At 43.5% G+C, this 19535-nt stretch overlaps 2 protein-coding genes and 1 long non-coding RNA gene across 3 annotated transcripts; 1 reads left to right on the forward strand and 2 right to left on the reverse strand.

The window, feature by feature from the left end:
* Nucleotides 1-2700: 2700 nt before the first annotated feature.
* On the reverse strand, nt 2701-7472 carry LOC130406046 (uncharacterized). The gene is made up of 3 exons (XR_008904400.1): nt 7373-7472; nt 5532-5693; nt 2701-3882 (listed from the first exon to the last, which is right to left on the reverse strand). It is a non-coding gene; the product is annotated as an uncharacterized LOC130406046 (long non-coding RNA).
* Nucleotides 7473-10584: 3112 nt separating this feature from the next.
* On the reverse strand, nt 10585-16536 carry LOC130406043 (uncharacterized). Its single transcript, XM_056611411.1, has 13 exons — nt 16384-16536; nt 15871-16182; nt 15666-15743; nt 15559-15588; nt 15376-15477; nt 14770-14794; nt 14645-14691; nt 14291-14403; nt 13639-14051; nt 13299-13473; nt 13106-13176; nt 12499-12536; nt 10585-11936 (listed from the first exon to the last, which is right to left on the reverse strand). The coding sequence occupies exons 1-9, from the start codon at nt 16430-16432 to the stop codon at nt 13902-13904; spliced, it is 906 nt and encodes a 301-aa protein (XP_056467386.1). The 5' UTR covers nt 16433-16536; the 3' UTR covers nt 10585-11936; nt 12499-12536; nt 13106-13176; nt 13299-13473; nt 13639-13901.
* Nucleotides 16537-17083: 547 nt separating this feature from the next.
* On the forward strand, nt 17084-19031 carry LOC130405637 (signal peptide, CUB and EGF-like domain-containing protein 2). The gene is made up of 5 exons (XM_056610812.1): nt 17084-17774; nt 17906-17993; nt 18374-18562; nt 18654-18759; nt 19012-19031. The coding sequence occupies exons 1-5, from the start codon at nt 17689-17691 to the stop codon at nt 19029-19031; spliced, it is 489 nt and encodes a 162-aa protein (XP_056466787.1). The 5' UTR covers nt 17084-17688.
* Nucleotides 19032-19535: the final 504 nt, after the last annotated feature.

The raw sequence follows: 19535 nt of genomic DNA on the forward strand, positions 1-19535 counted from the left end.
ACACGCTCCTCTGAAGTTGGCCTTCAAAGCTGAGCCTCGCTCTCTGCCCCCTCACTGCCCTGGATAGAACTACAGCAGCACCCGCTCTCTCTCTCTATCACCCGCTCTCTCTCTCCATCACACTCTTTCTCTCTCTCCATCATACTCTCTCTCTCTCTCTCACTCCATCACACTCTCTCTCTGTCGCTCTCTCACTCTCTCTCTCCATCACCCGCTCTCTCTCCATCTCTCTCTCTCTCTCTCTCTCTCTCTCTCTCTCTCTCTCTCTCTCTCTCTCTCTCTCTCTCTCTCTCTCTCTCTCTCTCTCTCTCTCTCTATCTATCTCTCTTGGTCTTATCACACGTATAAAAAAAAACACACACACACACACACACACACACACACACACACACACACACACACACACACACACACACACACACACACACACACACATTCTCTCTGTCTATCTATCTCTCTCACTGTCTTTCTCTCTCTCGCACACTTCAATATATATGTGCACTATGCAAAATCTTTTGAAAAGATTTAGAAAGTACGAGACATACATGATGCGTCTGAGGTGCAGGTGGATATCCCATTCAAGTGCCCCCCCATCGTGAGGGTTCTGCTGGGTACCCGTCTCTAATTACCACCCAGGAGGCCCGGCAGCGCTCCCTCCACTGACACTCTCCAGTGGAACCAAAGCGGGCCACATCAAGCACATCATTCTAGATAAGGACACATCTGATAAAAAAATGATTTAAAAAAGTGTTCCGTCGAGTTAGAAAATGATGAATGATGAACAAGATACAATCTTGGATAGGGGCAACTGACATTTCAGCGAGATTAATGATTGGATAATGTCCAAATGAACAGGTAGGGGGAGGCGCCCAAATAAAAAATCTCTTAGCTCATCGACCTGTCAGAACATTTTCCCAAATACCCAGAATTAAATCCACAGCCTCAAGTGGGTGTTGCGCTAAGTTTGGAGGTTTGCTGAATATCGATTGTTCACCCACGTTCATTAAAATGGACAGGAGAACCTGCCAGAGAACGCCAGGGATTGAGTAGGAGAGAGAGAGAGAGACAGAGAGAATGATAGAGCAAGAGAGAGATATAGAGAGAGAGAGCGAGAGAGAGAGTGAGAGAGAGAGAGAGAGAGAGAGAGAGAGAGAGAGAGAGAGAGAGAGAGAGAGAGAGAGAGAGAGAGAGAGAGAGAGAGAGAGAGAGAGAGAGAGAGAGAGAGAGAGAGACACACAGAGACACGAGGACGAGCACGAGGGATCGAGAGAGAGACAGAGAGAGAATAAGAGAGCAAGAGGGAGCGAGAGAGAGAGTGAGATTGGGAGAGCGGAAGAGAGAGAACAATGTGGAGAATATGTCTGTGTGTGGAAGTAGAGCAGAGTGATGGGGGCGGAGGGCTCTGCCCTGTCTGTTCTGATGACCGAGCAATGCCACAGAGACTTTAGTTCAGACCTCCTACCATCTACCAGCTGGTGACACCACCAGCAACCTGTGCGTTTGTGTGTGTGTGTGTGTGTGTGTGTGTGCATTTCTGCATGGTGTGTGTGTACATATGCACAATATGTGTGCGTGTGTGTGTGTGTGTATGCATCGCGCCTGTGTGTGGGTGTGTGGGTGTGTAGGAATGAGTGACGGTGCGTGGGATCTGCAAATGCAATTGTGGGCTTAGTGTTTTTTTGTGCCTGCATGAATGTATGTGTGCAGTCCATGTGTGTGTGTGTGTGTGTGTGTGTTGTGTGTGTGAGCAGCTTGATGTAATAGTGTGTGTGTGTGTGTGTGTGTGTGTGTGTATGTGTGTGTGGAGCTCCGTCGCTCAGATGTGCGTGGGTGGGTAGTGTGGGAGAACTGGGAGTCTAAAGGAGCCCTAGCAAACCGCACAAGATGGTCTGAGCGAGTGAAGTATATCACAGACGCTACTTCAGATATAAATACATCTATATGGAATAATCATATCCCCTGTAACGTATGGATTGAATTGTGTGACAAAGCCAAAGCAAACTTGTGGTAAACCCAATGGATGATCGAGTGAAGGACTTCATGTGTAACATCTTCTGGAACCATTCAAAGTGATTATTAGTGTCATACTGAGTGATTCTAGTCTATTCAAAATGTTAATAACTACACCGGCTTCATGACTCTAGTCTAGATGGATTAATTATTCCTAAAGTTAGCTAAAGCGTTAACCGTGTTTCATTGTTTGATTTGGCTTCATGAGGCTATTAAATGGCGATGTACATTCCACACATTGGAATGATGGAATATGCATCCATTCGTGGTAATTAATGTCCTCTGGCTTTGAAAGAAAAACAAACCTCTACAGGATCGAAAGTGAAGAATGCAAACATTATGCTTAATATTTTACCCAACACATGTGTTTACCTTGAGCGAGCCTCATTTAATTGATTTAATAAATGAACTGCATGGATCTATAACGATCCATTATAGGCGGGTGGGTGGGTGTTCTAAACCGCAGGGCATACTTTTAACCAATGAAGCAATGTGGGGTATTCATTAGTGTGAGCGTCCTACTGAGTTCCAGTGTTAATGATGGAGAGAGGGAGACAATCTCAGTGTATCTCATATAACAGATTGAGGAGCGTGGAGCATGAAAGGTCAACGCTTATAAGTGAGGGGAAAAAAATGAAACACAGATAAACACAAGCTATTCTAGAAAAAATGAGGCAACAGATACCCTTTGTATGGTATGTATTTATTAAAGGAGCCGCATGATTTTACAGCAGGTTGAAGCAAAGTTTTAAGTCTTACGCATGATCATATAACTGACTTTACATCCTTGGATAACTGACAATGTATTATTGGTTAGAAATGTGGTTGACAACTTAAACCCATGTAAACAAGAATAGAGTGAATTCATCGAATTTTTATAGCTTAAGCTAGACTAAGAACATTTGAAAGAAAAGATTATTACTGCATGCTTACTGCTTTGGAAGATCAGATTTGTAGAAAATACTGTCAACAGAGAACTGGTGTTTGATCTGTATTCAAAATGATCATTGATGTAAGTCAAAACCAAAATCGTATAACTTAAGCAAGAATAGATAGGATAATATTTTATACATATAGCTACCTCTGTCTTGATAATGAGTACAATCACAATTGTGTAGCTTTTATCAATGAACACAAGCAATAAAAGCAAGGCAAACAAGTCCAAACAAATAATAATTAATTAATAATGCAGAACCTTATCATGGCTTATTAAAGGTATTTCTCCTATCTTTTCTTCATTTTTTTTTTTATTACAGATGACAGGAACTATTTTCATCCATAACTAGCCCTGTTTAGCAATTCAGAAGACATTCATTTACACATCCACGGGCCGTCAAAACTAAAAACTAGCACACGACCAGAAGTTTCACGAGCACATGCAGCAGCGCGTTGCACACAATCTGGGTCAAAGACAGCCACACCGAGGAACCGGGACGCACCAGCAGCAGAGGAGCGAGCAACTTCACACACAAAATGCACAACACACACACACACACAAGTCGACACACCCTTAAAATCTGCCTGAAGAGAATAACATAGGTTAACTACTGCTTATCTGTGTATAATATATAGTACATACAAAGTGGTGATTCCTTGGGTAAAAAGGTTGCGTGCCTAATAGTAGCAGCCTATAGCCCCTGCTAGGCTTGTACCAGCCAACTTCCTCTCCCCCACGCTGGCAAGCCTCCTCCTACCCCCTTCCTCCTTCAGTCTTCCTTCCTTCGAGACGGGGACAGGTGGGGTGGGGTGTTGGAGGGTGTTGGAGGGTGGGTGGGTGGGGCTGCGGGGAGTTTGGGGGGTGGGGGGAGGGGTGTCACTGCTCTGGTACAGATGTGTTGTCGTCTCCCTCTACTGCCCCCGCTCCTCCTGTCTCTGAGGAAATGGAAGTGATGCACCAAACATTACATCATTTCAGAAAACCTTCGACATCATTTTATTGCAGAAAATATGAAAAAAAGAGGAAGCCCAGTTGATGGTGTCTTGTGCATTCCATGACATCACTTCATTAATTAATATCACACAAAGTTGTACCTCATCATAAAACTAGTTCCACCATCTTATCACCGATAGGCTGCACGGAATAAATCTGAAGACGTGATCCATCAAATATTAGTCAAAAGTAATTTTGAGCAAATCAAAAATGCTACGAAACGTACCACCCACAAAGTGAGAATCAGAGCGCGATATACAAAAGATGATAGACATTTTTAGGAGGATAAACCCAGTTTTATGGTCTGCTGACCTAGAAGGGGCCGTCCTAAGTGGGAGGGGTTTGGCTGTGCTGTCTCTGTACGACAGGCCCATTAATTCTCCCTGGCCCTCTGAGGCATGAATGTAACACACCTGGAGTTATAAATACATCCCCTACATCGGATGTTGGGGAACCAGGAAATGGGGTGTAAGGATTTGGACATTCAACCTCTTTCTCCTACATTTGATGCCTTTCAGTCCATGAATAACCTTCGCCGTAGAACAGGAAATGTATTTTCTTCAAGCCTCCCACATGGGATCAGTTTTTCTGCTTCAAAATGGCAGCACAGCTGAATATTTGATAGATGATTTAATAAATACATAAAAAATGTCTCACAGTCTGACAAATCCAATCCCTTCAGTCTCAAACCTCCTACACCTAGTTGCCACTTTTCTGGTTCAAATGGTGCAAATTAGCTGACTATTTGTCAGAGGATTTAATTCACTTTTTCTTGCAGTCTGACATGGTTGCGGATTTATGCATAATATTCCTAATTTCTTCCGACTACCATTTTATCGTGGGAAGGAATGTCTTATGATGTGTCAACCAGAGGCATACTGAATCAACACGACTGCACTTGGTTGTCACTATCTGAGAAATATTTTTCCTGTCGTTGCCTTAATGGAGAGCCTTTCAACAGAGCCAAACAGCTCCAGTCAGTGATTTATTAGGGCTCTCAGTCAGTTCCTGCCATCCCTATCAGGTAATTAAAGAATCAGGCATTGCATTAGTCACACTTGGGACACACCCATCAGGGATTTCTATAATTGGTGTATTTAATAAGTCAGACAGGATTTTAACAAGTTTAACATTATGATAACACCAAGTGGCAGAGTCTTCGTGGACAGCAAGCAAACGCATGAGAATCCTACGACGGATCATTCGCCAGGTAGAAAACTTTTGAACTGATTGTGTTGTCAAGCCCAGTATATTAGCGACGCATACATCAAAAACCCACAAGCAACAAATGCTAAAAAAAGCCTCATATCTGAGCCCGCCTGTCCACTTTATGTACGACAGCCGCTCCTGATGTCCCTCGGCGGGACCCTCTTCAACATAAATCTGGCCCCGTCTCCATCACTCACCACCTGACTGCCATCTCTGGGGGCTTAGAGGGCTCTGTCACCTGGTCTTAAGGTCTCGTACCCATAACGCCCTGTGGCGGGGGTGGATATGGGTAGAAGGGGTCAGCTATACTCTTATTCCCTTAGCCTCTACACCACTGACCTGTGCCCCCCTGGCTGCCGCCGAGTGCCTCCCCAGTGCTCACCTCCTCCCCTTCGGCCTTCTCCTCCGGCTTCATCTTCTTGCGGGTCATGTGGCCGCGGAAGCCGGCCTGGATTTTGGCGGCGGCCTTGTTGGCTTCAGGGTCGTCGAGGGGGATGTCCATGATGTCCTCCTCCTCCTCCTGGGGTCTGCTGCACTCCCCCTCCTGCACAGAGCTCCAGACGTCAGGCTTAGCCCTGACCTCCTGTCTGCATGATGCTATCTCCTACTGGAGCCTCCAATCAAGGTCACTTTTTATGGGGAATTGTCGAGGAGACCATGAAGCTATTGGTGTTTTTTTGTTGGTTTGATGGGTACGGGTGGATATGTGGTAGTCATCCATTGTCAAAAAGAAATATGATTTTGAGGACTCTCGGCTCTCTGAGCAAGAATAAAGGGAATCTTATTAGGTCCTTTGGGAGGCATTGTCTGATTCAACCCCACATTGTTGCGCATAAGTGATTTTCTTTCCCGTTGTCCCGTCAAATCTGTGAAAGTGACTATCCTTTCCAAAGTTTTTTAAAGTTAACTTTGAAAATGAGGTTAAACCGTGGGCTGGGGGAACAAATATGTTGGTTCTGGTACCTTCCACTCAGATTAATGATTATGAATGTAAACCTAAAGGGAATGTCCCCAAGTAATTTGGTTGTGTTGAGATGCATCCGATTCTACGTCTGCTAATGGTACACAGAACGCCCAATCAGCACTAATAGTGAATCTATTCATCCACAGATACAATGCATGCGGTGCCAAAATAAGAAGGAGTGGGTGAGCGAGTGGGTCGTTTGACAATGAGCAATAAAGTGACAGTGAGAACACCGCCGTTGACGTGTTATGTCAACACCAATTCAGACGGCGCCATGGAAACAGAAGAACAAAAGAAAAACCAGAAACCTGTGTGCATTGCTTATCAAGAAAAAAAAACAACGAACCAAAAAAAACTAAAAAAACAAACAAACAAACAAACAAACGGATTGACGTGTCAACACAACAAAAGCCCCGGCGGCCCACAGAGTGGGCTCCCAGCGGCTTTGGCAGGTGAGGCAGCGATCGCCCTCGTCTCCCCGGGAAAAACAAACCATCCAGTGTGGGTGTGAGTCCACCCACCTGCACCGCTTGTTAGCCCCCCCCCTGTCTGACTGCTGCTGCTGCCGCCGCTCAGGGGCCACTTCACAGCCACAGGCGGATCACCACAGGCCCCCCCCCCCCCCCCCCCCCCCCCATCCCCCCAGCGCGGTGCCTCTTACTCATTAGCATGATAGGTTTCGTTACTGAGGCTGGAGGCGGTTTAGTGCAGAAATTAAGCAAAAACAAAATGTATTTAAAAAAAATGATATGGTAACCACAAACAACGTCACAGTGCAGCCAGCCAAAATGGCAGCATGTGTTTGTGTTGTTCGAATTTTAAAAGTGGAGTACGAATGTATAAATATACCAACGGGATGATTTCATCCGCTCGACTGAGAGGGGTCGCTCTGTCCACTGGGGAAAGTAGTGACAACACAACAGAGCTCCATGTTCAATGCATTCCCAATCCAAACAATACGAGACAACAACCCGCTCCAAACAGTAAAAAAAAAGCTCAATGTACATGCCTGCACTCCTCTGTCACATCGGCTGATTTATAAAGAAGGCCACCAGTTGATATTATTACTTTATATTGTCATGAAATTCATATATCATGGCAATAAAACATAAAAATATCAAAGTAGCGACTGCTTTAAAAAGAATCCTACCTGTTGATATTATTCAATTCAAGAATAATAATAGTTTGACAATAATCCGACCAATTCAACTGAATATATTTGTTACTAAAATAAAAGTTGATCCGAGGCGTCTACTTACAGTGTGACAATCCATGGCTCTCTACGAAACAAAAGACGTGTTGGATGTGGAGAGAAGCGGAACTAGAACGCCCGTGCTTTGCTTCCTACGTTCAACCAAGAATGCTCCCTTACATGAGTCTCAAGTGCAGTACAGATGCCTGACTGTATGCACACCAACACACACACACACACACACACACACACACACACACACACACACACCACACACACACACACACACACACACACACACACACACACACACACACACACACACACACACACACACACACACACACACACACACACACAGTGAGAGCGAGAGGGAGAGAGAGAGAGAGAGAAAGACAGAGAGAGACAGAGGGGGAGGGGGAGGATTCGGAGGGAGGGATGGAGGGAGGGAAGGAGTGAGATGGAGGGAGGAAGAGAGTTGGGAGGGAGGGAGGGAGGGAGGGAGGGAGGGAGGGAGGGGGAGTGGAGGGAGGGGGGGAGAAATAGGAAGGAGTGCTGGAGAGAGGGATGGAGGGAAAGAGAATCGCTAAAAACATGACACCATGTGTTCAAACCTTTTAGTCACCCTTTTTTTTTTTCCAATATAGCAGCATTCACAAACAATTGCTGAACAGAGCTTGAATAAAACATTTGAAACTTAGTTGGACATATTTACATAATTCACATAATGATGATGATTTTGACTTTCCAGTGTGAACAGGCAAGGCATAAATGAGGGGGAAATTACCATTATTTTCCTAAAATTACAATTTACACGAGTATCTCACAAAAACAAAAACAAAAAAACAGTCAAAAGCAGCATCCTACATGTTCCTAATATGCCAAGGTGAAAAATAATGAGCAGACTCAAAAAATACAAAATGCCATGGACACATGGTGGCACAGGAAAGCAGGTGTACGTGGCTCGCAGTGCCTGTCACCCCGACGTGTCATCATTTGATTAGAGAGGCAGAGTGTGCTAACTGCACTCTCCGTTCCTCTAATCCCAGCTGGTCCAGACGCCCACACTCCACTCTCCTCATCCCTCTCCTCGCCTCTCTCCACTTCCCTCTTTCCTCGCCACGGAGACAAGACATGGCGAAAAAACATATCCATTGGTCTGAGTGATTTCCTGACATTTACTCTCATCTCTCGCCAGTGTTAGCCTCCGTTGCAACACGATGTTTGCTGTCTCAGAGGAGGACTCGGGTCGTGTGTGTGCTTGTTGAATCTATCACGCTCTGTTTAACAAATTGATCCATTCCTGGGACTGTCTTCTCTCTGTTGTAACTGTATGGTGATGGGTGATATTGTAGAGGGAATTTCCATCATGCTGATACAAACAAGTAGTGAATTTTTAGGGGTTTCTGTCGACAAATGGATGCCTCTGTGTGTGGTCCTCAAAAGAAAGCAAGAGAGTAGGTGATGGAAATGCGTAAATAACAATTGGACATGACTTGAAAAGTACTAAAGCTAGTGTAAATTGCATTTATTCAAATGTATATGGCTCTACCAGTCAGCAACAATCAATTACATGCATGGCATGTAACCAATAAATAACAAGCATTTTTTTTTTGACACGCGTCAATTGGACACCACTGTTAAAAGCCACATCGCTGATGCAGATGCTGCCTAGCAACTATCAGGCCCACCATCTCCCATTAAGTTCCTGACGACATCGGGAGAGTGTGGGATGGTGAGGAGTTTCCATGGTAACATTCTTAGTACTCTTTTCACAACTCTCTCTCTCTCTCTCTCTCTCTCTCTCTCTCTCTCTCTCTCTCTCTCTCTCTCTCTGGGGCCAAGTAGTCAGTCCAGACAAATCAACAGGCCTAACTATGTCAGCAGCAGAAGACTTTAATGCCTTATTCACCTGAAAATTGTTCAATCAGTCCTTTATTGTGATGAATTACTTGTGAAAGTTATGCTCTGCGGAGGCGGAAGTGCTCCCTAGAGAATATTGAATTTTGCACCAGCAAGCCGATTTTTAACAATCAAGCAGCAACTGTTAAACCCCATTGAGTTTGCAAACAAATTTACAACAACGCAGATGCAGACACAGAAAAACTCACAAACATACACACACACACACACACACACACACACACACACACACATGCACACAAAAACTCAGACACACTCAGATACATTCAGACACATAACATAATTACACAGGTTCAAATATGCATTGTGTGTAGGGGCAGATGCACAAACACATCCACACGTGCACACACACACAAATACACACGGACACACATGGAAAATGGACATAAACTACATAAATTGAGGCTGTTTCGAGGCTGACTCTGTTGGATGACATTCAGCGTTACGAAAATGTAGGCCTTTATGTCATCGAGGAAATGCTATGCTATTTATGGATTGTTTTCAATCACCAGCCCCTGGAGACCAGTGAAGAGAAAGTAGAGATGTACTGTTGACCAGACTCGTCCTTGGCGGGGTCATGAATATAGGCTAACAGAGAAAGTCATGTGATCAGACTGAATCTCAACCAGAGACATGGCATGGCTCGTAACACTCTAGTTAAGATATGCGCACATATTTGAGTTTTTGTGATTTTGCCATGAGCACATTGTGCTCGTAGTTTTCCTATCTTCTAAGATACAAGGGTTAGGATTATACGTTACCTCTTCGTCAGACTATAATGTGAAACTGTGTCCAAATCAGTAAACATTTTGCTCTATTTAGGCATTGAACAACTTTATCATCGTCTATAGAAAGAGAGAAATGTGGAATCAAGCCATAAATAAGTGAGGTTACCTTGTCCTCATCCTTGGTCCCCTGATCCACGACGTCATTCTCAGTCTCCGGCGGCCTTTGGTCCCCTTGGTAGACGTCATCATGTGTCTGACCTGCACCGAGGTGGAAGCTATCTATGGACCCCTCCCCCACGCCATTGCTCCTTCCTTGTCCTTGTTCATCAATCACTACCTCTTCAGCCCGGTCTTCTGCCCCGCTGGTCCGCGGCATCACCACTGCGTCCTCTATCTCCTCCATAGTGTCCTCAGGCTGTGGCTCCACAGGTGCCAGAGCTATTTCCTTCATCTCCATCGGATTCTCCTCTACTGCCATCACCTCAGCCACTTCCTCCTGTCCTTTTCCGGTTCGGATTCGTTCGATTTTATTCCAGCGTTACCATCATCGAATTCAGAAGGAAGCCCCTCTTCCATCACGCTGAACTGTCCTTGTGCGTCGTCTATGACCCTCGACTGATTTCTCGCTTCTCATCATCAATGGCGTCTTCTGGTGGATCGTCTGTCTCATTGGATGCGTTCAGTCTTTCAGGATCCTTATTGCCCTGGTTTTCAACTTCACTTGCGTCCGCGTTGTCTGTTTCATCATCGTTATCAAAATCAGTTTTTAGCTCAAGATTTGTCAAACCTGCAGTGGCCTTGCTTGATAAAATTGTTCCATCTAAATCTCCTTTGTAACCAATATTGCTCAAGGCTAGTTCACTTGTGTCCAACTTCAGGCTGATGTCTGCAGCCTCATTGTCGTCTATTTCCTCCCTTTCGGCCTTCACTTCCTTCTCTTGTCCCTCTGTTTCAGAGGTGGGCTCATCACTGTATTGTAAACCATCTTCCCCATGACCAGACCGAGCCCCAACGATGTCCTCATCCAACTGGCTCTCTGGTCGCTGCTCACTGTGTTCCAAGACCGAAGATCCGTCTTCTGTCTGACCTTCAGTCTCAACTATCTGGTGAACTTCGGGGACATCATCAAAGTTAATCTCAACTAAGGCCTCCTCCTGAGGAGCAGCATCAGTAGCTAACGTATTCTCAATTTCCTTCGTATGGTGACCAGCATTTCCTGTGGAAAGTACAAGTTCATGGGTTTCTAGAGGATGTGTCTCAATTAGTTCTTGGTTCTCCAGTGTTTTCTTCTCCTGAGGTTCCATATCTTCTAGGGAAGGTGTTTGTGTTTGGTTTTGGGACAGCGATAAGCCCCCAGGAAGGTCTTCCTCTTTGGTAGAAGGTGCATTATGGTAATCATCTACCACATTTGCTTTGTCTGTCTGCTGAAGTTCCTCAGCACACACATCCACATCTGCTAGCCCAGAATATGGAAACTCCTGTCTAACATTTCCAGCATCAGCACTTTGGTCGATGTCCGATGTGTCTCTAATCTCGTCACCTGATAAATTGTTCTCTTGTTCTTGTATGGGTGGTTTTTCGCCGTGTTCAATTGTTTGTAACTCATCAGCGCACACATCTCTCATGGAATCGCCTCGGGATAATAACAAACTAGTGTTATCCAATTCAGACTGACTGATATCTTTGTCTGTCGAAAACTGGATGTCACTTTCTATCAATTCCTGATCAACTTTATCATATGCAGTGAAAAGCGTTTGTTCTTCATCCTCTTTTTCCCTGCCACAATCTTCACTGCTAACACCCGCAACTTGGAGTATGTCATCTGACTCTTCTGGTGAGAGCTCCTCTTCAGTTTTGACCTTCTCTACTGTTCCTCGATCATCACTCTCTTCTTGAACATATTCAGTGAAACCATCAGGGTGCCTTGTGTGGGGTGAGGCTACTTGAACACCTTCTTGATTTTCAGTTTTTGACCTTTCTCTGAAAATAAATATCAGACCAAAATAAGAGGCAAGTTATGCAAAGAGTTTAAATGTGTGCAAAATGTGTACTACTAAGATGTTATCATTGTACATAAAATTGCAAGCCTGTAGATGGTAACGTTCTGAAAATTATACAATTGAAGTCAAGGCTTTCTGTATTGATCTATTGATACTCTGCTCTTGACTTTCACTTCCAAATCCTTTCCTTCTTTTTAGTGACACTAGAACATATTCTGTACCTTAAACTGCAAGCAGGGTTAGCTAGATTGCACTTGGTGTACTAAAGAAGAAATGTTGTTACTGCTCCATTTTAGATTTAGATATAGCATATAAGTACATTTTTGATAAGTAATATTAAGTGATAATAAGAAATTAACAACAAACATTGGGTTGAATTAGTCTATCTTTAGAATTAATGTATATTCATCAATAATAATAAACAGGAAATCTCAACAGATATTTTATTATCATCTTCATTTTTTTCTATCTGCTCTCCTTCCACGTCCTTCTTCCCTTGTCCTCGCATTGATGGGGTACAGACGGTACAAGATACAACTCACTCAGTGTTGGATGTAACATCTGTTGCAGGTGGAATAGCCTAGAAAGGTACAAACATATTACTTTACATTAAAATCAAGTGAACTTCTTAGCAAGCTACCTAAGGATTGTTATGCACAGAAGGGTTTGGAGTTGTTCAGCATCAGGGTCAAAAGATAATATAACTAATCAGGGGCATTTTACCAATACAATTATATTAGGATGGCCAGGGGCTTTCTTGCATCATCTAACCATTTCCCAGTATTTGCAAAGGGGCCCAGATCTTTTTCATTGCAGTCATAAAAAATTGGTCTTTCATGAAACATAGAAAAAAAGATAGGCATATTTCCCACACTGAATACAAATGCCCTTCAAATTATCCAATATGCCCCCAAAACGTATATTACAAAAAAATTATAAATTCCAAAAAATGTGAATGAATATCCTACCCGTCAGGATGAAGAACATTTTTCAAGGCCAACATTTACTCTAATTGAAGCAGTAATTAAAAATGTAATTGGTTTAGAGGCCTTATTTCAGGGTAAACTACAAAAAACTATTTAATTGACTTCCTGTTAATATGCTAATGTTATCACCATGTTAGAGTTAATTGTTGAAATTAAATCAAACCTTAAATGAATGGTTGTTGTAGAATCTGTCCTCGATTTTTGCCGCCCACTCAGCAGGGTCCAAGCCACTCTCTTAAAGTAATAATGAAAATAAAAATAAGTGTATACTCTTATTACCTGTGTAACTACAGTAGGTATGCAGTGACAAACACGTCCTTAATCAGAACATTAAACTGTAACGTTAGGTCAATTACCTTCTCTTTCTTTAAGAAGGCCTTCAAAGTAAAGAAGGGCATAAGTAGGGATGTCTTCAGGCTGGTTTCTCAACACTTCCCTCGCCAGCCCCTCCAGGATGGAGCCAAACCCACGAGGAACTCGTAGGTGTGTGTTGGAGAAAGGTACAGCCATCCTCTCTCAGACCACGTAGGGCTTCAGCAAGAATGAGTCATACAAATGTTTTGATGTCGTTATTTAACGTCTGGTAAATTCAAGTTAAATATGTATTTCCTTGGAAACAACAACTGGACAGCATGAGCATTTAAGTACATTATTTTGTTGTTTTACAAATTATGAATAGACTCAATGTTAACGTACCTTTTAAATCGCCTTAAACAACTGAGTAGCAGTGAGACACTAGAGAGCACGTCAACATCAGTTTTGTTTAGGATAGTTGCTATGCAACGAAACTAATGTACGGAGACCCAAGAGGTCCCCCTGCCCAAAGGAGAAACCCAAGACACAGTTGTTTCGTTTATTTTAATACACACTATTAAAACCAACATGTACATAATTAGAATCAAGCATTTAAGTCAGGCATGGATTTAATACATTAAGTTTGTCCTAGCAGGCCATCTCAATCACGAATACGTAATAATTGCATACTCTGAGTTGGTGCTCAGTTTACGCGAGATTTCTCTCGGGATCACGTTGAGTCGGTCAGCAGAGCGCGAGATCTGCGGCAGGTGAGACGCAGGGAAGGGGCTCAGGTACGTCTCATCTCTCCAGCGCTGGACAGGGGAACACAGTGGATAGGAAAGTGACCATAGTGACCGTCGTGTGTAGCACACGAACTAAACTCAATAATGTATGACATCAAGCGCTCAGCCTCTTATAGGTCCATTAGCGATAGGACCATTTCTCATGAAATTAAAAGTCTTCGACAAAACGTTACCGTTCAACTCGATGGGGAAACAATTCCTACACTTGCATACATATACTTTATGGAGACTGAGCTAATGGTTTTTACCTCTCTTTGGTCTTCGTGACTGCCGTAACATATCTGCGCGAGCTCTGGTGAGCTCGCCCCTCGGACAGTGATCACGATGTCAGCGTAAGCCACCTCGCTGTCGCTCTGGTCCTCTGGGTGAAAGGACAACAAGAGGCTTCTGAATGAGTCGTCTGTTTTACATTTCCCCACGTATCGTGAACGGTGACACAGTTGACACACCACGCGCCGCCACACGGTTGGAGGCCGTTGCTTTCTCACAGTGTTTGGACTACTGTGACCCTGCACAATATAGCACATAGCATCTACCATGGAAGCCCCATGAATATAGTGGTTGGGAATGTACAATTGTTAATTTCATGGAAAATGTCTTACCTCTAGCAGGTGATCGGTTGGCATGGGAACCTAGTGATATAGGCCGACTGGGAAAATAGTCATTTAATTATAAGATTTTAGTAGCCATAATATCTGACAAAAAGTGGATCATGTTTTTCACTTACTCCTTTACTGAATCAACAGGGCCGCCTGAAAAAAAAAAGTGGTTCTGTTTTAGAAACATAACAGATTACTGGCTATATTACAGTTTATTATACAACAGTTAGTTCCGACCAAGTAATTTGATTGGACAAGAGGCATTCCATGAGTGCTGATATAGAGTATAACAGCACTGGGACTATACATGTATATATCCGATTTGCAGGTTTTCTAATTAAGCAATATCACATTAGAGGGATTGCTGTTGTACTGAATTTCAGCACGGCTGTAATTCGGTCGTAGGTACGAGGCCGTAGGCCGAGTGCTGAAGATAATCACTGCCATGCTCATATTCAGTAGGCCTACAACAACACAACCTCGAGTGTGATATTGCTTTTATGCAACAGTTCTACTAGCACCATTTATTATTATTTATTACGGTTAGGAGAACACCTGTAAAGCGTAGTAATACATGTATCGTTAAAAGTCCCAGTGCTGTTATACTTTATATCAGCACTCATGGAATGCCTCTTGTCAAATCAAATTAGCTCTGCTGATATTCAGTACAACAACACAACCTCAATTGTGATATTCCTTAATTATAGTACAAAGTATTAATGATATCAGCTTACCCTTCCTTTTATACTTTACTAAGAGGAAAAACCCTAACCCCACAAGGGCAATGCCAACAATTGCAATGGATCTTTGCAGAGTATTCATTCCAGCCACCTCCCCTGTTATAAATAAAAATCCAATGTTACATCCAAATATTCATATTCATATCCTTGATTTACATCAAAATCATATCATATCACCTGAATCCTTTGGTTGGGTGGGAATTGAGGCTAAGAAAATTCATAACATATTAGCATCTTGTAAAATTGTGCGAAAAAGAATTATCCTTATTATACTCAAAACTCACGTGTTATCATTTCAGTCCATTTGATTTCAGTGCTTGCCGTGTCAGAACCTGTGGTCCAACTGGGAATGTCTCTTTGGCCTGGAATTTGTCAGTTTTTTTCAGTACATATAAACTTTAACTCTGACCAGAAATTCATGTATAAAATCCCCTTTCTCCAATGGTTTAAAAGATCCATATCATAATTCGGGATGTTAAAGAGGCATACCATGAATCTGCAGCTCCACCCTACGCTCTATTTGTCGCTTCAGCTCCGGGTGAGCTGTGTTCTCAGAGTAGCAGACTTGGATGGAGCCGACATCTTCGATAGAAATGTTTGGAAACTGTAGAGATACGGTGCAGACTTCATTCTGGGTGATTGTACCCAAACATCCTGCAGTGCCAGAGACTTCTTCAGGACTCCAACAGCCACGGACAAACCCAGGGGAACAGTCGTATGTGCAGTTCAACGTTAATGGTTCTCCTACGGCAACCCTTATGGTGTCAAGGACTACCCCTGTTTTCTCACATTTGGTCGGGTCTGCAATGAGATTAATAATGTGTATATGACATGAATATTATTGGTACATGTGAAAGCGTTATAGCATTATTGGACCATGAAATTTGACTAGTTTCAACAACACAGATGATGTTGTATCAAATGTCTTTTGTACAAACTATTTTAGGTTTAAGCAATATTTAGATAACATATTGATTTGTAGAATATAAGCAGATACTTTACCTTGGCTCACCCAAAGAAGGAGCATTGTCATGTAAATTGAAAACCTCATTTCTTTTTTGTACAAACTTCTCCGGTTGAACTCTTTTCAGTCAAGATCTTGGTGTGGTGTCTTTATGATGACAGTTGTAGTGCCACTACCAGATACTGTACGGGGCTTTCGGCTTAGCATTCCTCACACCGTGGAACAAAGGAAGTGGTGAGCAACAGGATACATACAGTATGGGGGTAGAAAAACGGTTCATTTTCCATAGAGGGCACCTGGCTTATTTGACATGGAAATATGTATTGGCAAAACAATATGTTTTTAACTCTATTTTTCTCCATATTCTTTTTATATTTATTGAAGTAGTGTGTGTTTTATCAAAAAAAAGAGCGATATGCCTTCTAAAAAACCGGATGTTTGAACGACTTGCAAATGCATGCACTTGCAGCTCGCTAATGCACCTCACATCCCTTCATACCTAAAGAGAATGTTGCTGCCACACACACCACCACCCACAACAAGAACCCACGATCCGCAAAAAACAGCAACTGTAAAGACAAACATAAAAATACATCGTTTTCAAATGGTTATGTGTTCGCTGTTTAAAACCAACACAAATGTTACATGGACACACATAACCCCCAGTAATTTCAATCTGAAAGGTTGATTTTCCGCATGCATATCATGTATTATGAATAACAAGATAGAGTTGCAAAGAACACTGTTGCATACCATTACAGGGCTGCTAGATAACAAACTGGGGCCTCAGATGTCGGGCTCACATTTCACTTTCATTGACTGAGGGCCTCTCACTTTCAAACATCCCCCCGCAAAGACCTGATGGAGCTGATCACACTGGTCCAAACTGGCTCTAGAGGAATGTAAGAAGCTAAGAAAGAGGAAAAAAATAGAAAGGGTACATGGGTAGCAAGGGTATATTTTCAACGCTATTGATAATGTGGACATGGAAAGTAATGCAACAGTTTGGTTTTAGAGCAATTTGGATGTTTTTGCTGCTGGCAGAGTCGGCTGCTCTCATCTCAGGTAAGACGATGGATGATTTTGGTCATTCAGAAAATGGGTTTTCAATAGAATGCGTTAATCAAATAGAAATCATCCACATTCAAATTATTGCATCAAACGAGGAGATGAAAAGAAAACGAATCACTTCAATTCAATTCAATTCAATTTTTGTGGGTTTAACAGATCAAATATCTTCGAATGCTGTAATAACTCACCCACTTTTATTCATTGTGTTTTAACCTGGATATGTTTATGAATACTTTGTGTAAGAACCCTTTGAAGGGAGCGCCGACCTGCCCATGCAGTCGGAGACGGACCTTGGCTGGTGCTCGGAGGGAACGTACGTCTCCTACCACGGCTGCTTGGAATGCACAACAGGCCACTTGTAAGTACACACAGCCCTCTCTGACACGTTTGACCCAGCCCACACACTTATCTGAGTTATATGGTGACCATATGTCTGCGGCAGTGCATAAAAAACATTTATTAACTATAACGTGATCTTTAATTATCCAGTTGTCCTGGCAACGTGTCAGCACCTCACAAATGCCCACCGGGAACATTCAACTTCTACACAGGGAGGAGCAGCATCGGTGACTGCAAGGTGGACTAACTTAAAAGACTTAACATTTTTTATTTTTTTTTCAGCCTTGATAGGGTCTTTGTTCAAAGTGTCAACAGACATTTTTTCTAATGCTGATTACCAACTCTGTTGGATACACTCTAAAACACAGCACCATAATAATGTCTTTATTATTTAAAAACTGATCACACCGGCAAATACTAATCTTCATAATTGATTGACTAATTGGTACACCTAATTAAGTTGATAAATCGCATAAAACTTAATGCAAAAGTGTAAAACACAACATACTTAACTTTCATTTCCGATTACGAGTGCCGTTGAATACATGGTTGTTACACAATTGACACGACCGCATGATAACCACACTAAAGTCCATTTGCGCCTGCTGTGTGCTGTAGCCGTGTTCTCATGGCCTGATCAGCTCCGAGGACAGAGCGGACTGCAGGCCGTGTCCTGCTGGCTTCTCTTGTCACCCAGGCAACAGTACCCTGTCTGCCTGCCCTAAAGGACAGCATTCCCCAGAAGGGGTGGTTCTTTGTTTGGCCTGCCCCATAGGCTCTGTGTGCCCGTCTGGACACCCTCAGAAGGTAAGCGGCCCGCACTCAGTCAAACCGCACACCGATTTGGTTGGGATACTCGTGTTCTGTGATGACCGTGTACCCTGTGTGTTCTGTCAAGTGTGACCCGGGGGGGGAGCCCGACTCGGAGCGGACCGGTTGCGTCGACTGTCCCCCTGGCTTCTACTCCACCCCCTGCACCGTCCGTTGTGTCAAGTGCCCCTCCGGTAACCCCATCACATCCCAAGATCACCGGGCAACACATTCATTCATGAATCAAGACCAACACAAAATCTTTCTTTTGAAATAAAATAATCAAATAAATGGCTTATGGATAGATAAATATCCCATCACCGCCACTATCACCAAAAATATCCGAGATGGTCTTCCATACTGCTCCTATAGGAACTCACTGCCCAGAGAATGGGACGTCGCAGCCTCTCCAATGTCCTCTGGGCCAGTCCTCCTCCCCTGGACAGGCCCTCTGCCACCGCTGTAATGACTCCTCCCCACAGTGTGGGGGCACTGCCGCGGCCCCGTCTACCTGGAGCAACACAGCCCAGCGGTCAGGCCAGGCCTTTGTCTGCCGCCCCGGAACATACAAAGACCCGAGAGGAGGGCCGGCATGTATGGTCTGCCCTTCAGGTGAGGAGGTTGTGTCGAGCCATACTCTAGAGAAGGGGTCTCAAACTCATCTTACCTGGGGGCCGCTGGAGGTAGAGTCTGGGTCAGGCTGGGCCACATCAAGTATTCCACAAGAAAAAAGTAGCACAAGAGACCCAATCTAAGTTAATGATCGAACTATAATTAGATCACGTTGGCTATGTAATCGCTGACAACAGGGGACATTTCATAGTGGTTGGTGGAAACCGGGACTTTTTTCTTAGCGTCCTTTGGCTTTTGTCGGGACTCAGGACTCGCAACTCAAAATTGGGTCTGTCACCCTGTCACAAGTGATAAAAAAGCGTGGCAAGCGACTCAGCAAAAATGTGCGTTTGACAAC

Source organism: Gadus chalcogrammus, chromosome 16, assembly GCF_026213295.1.
Source record: "Gadus chalcogrammus isolate NIFS_2021 chromosome 16, NIFS_Gcha_1.0, whole genome shotgun sequence".
Lineage (NCBI taxonomy): Eukaryota > Metazoa > Chordata > Actinopteri > Gadiformes > Gadidae > Gadus > Gadus chalcogrammus.

Coding starts and splice junctions, on each gene's coding strand:
- LOC130406043 (XM_056611411.1), bottom strand. CDS start 16,432: ATGAGGTTTTCAATTTACATGACAATGCTCCTTCTTTGGGTGAGCCAA. Junction 14,795..15,375: donor AGTAAAGTATAAAAGGAAGG/GTAAGCTGATAT, acceptor TTTTTTTTTCAG/GCGGCCCTGTTGATTCAGTA. Junction 14,692..14,769: donor CCTGTTGATTCAGTAAAGGA/GTAAGTGAAAAA, acceptor CTATTTTCCCAG/TCGGCCTATATCACTAGGTT.
- LOC130405637 (XM_056610812.1), top strand. CDS start 17,689: ATGCAGTCGGAGACGGACCTTGGCTGGTGCTCGGAGGGAACGTACGTC. Junction 17,775..17,905: donor GAATGCACAACAGGCCACTT/GTAAGTACACAC, acceptor TTAATTATCCAG/TTGTCCTGGCAACGTGTCAG. Junction 18,563..18,653: donor CGTCTGGACACCCTCAGAAG/GTAAGCGGCCCG, acceptor TGTTCTGTCAAG/TGTGACCCGGGGGGGGAGCC.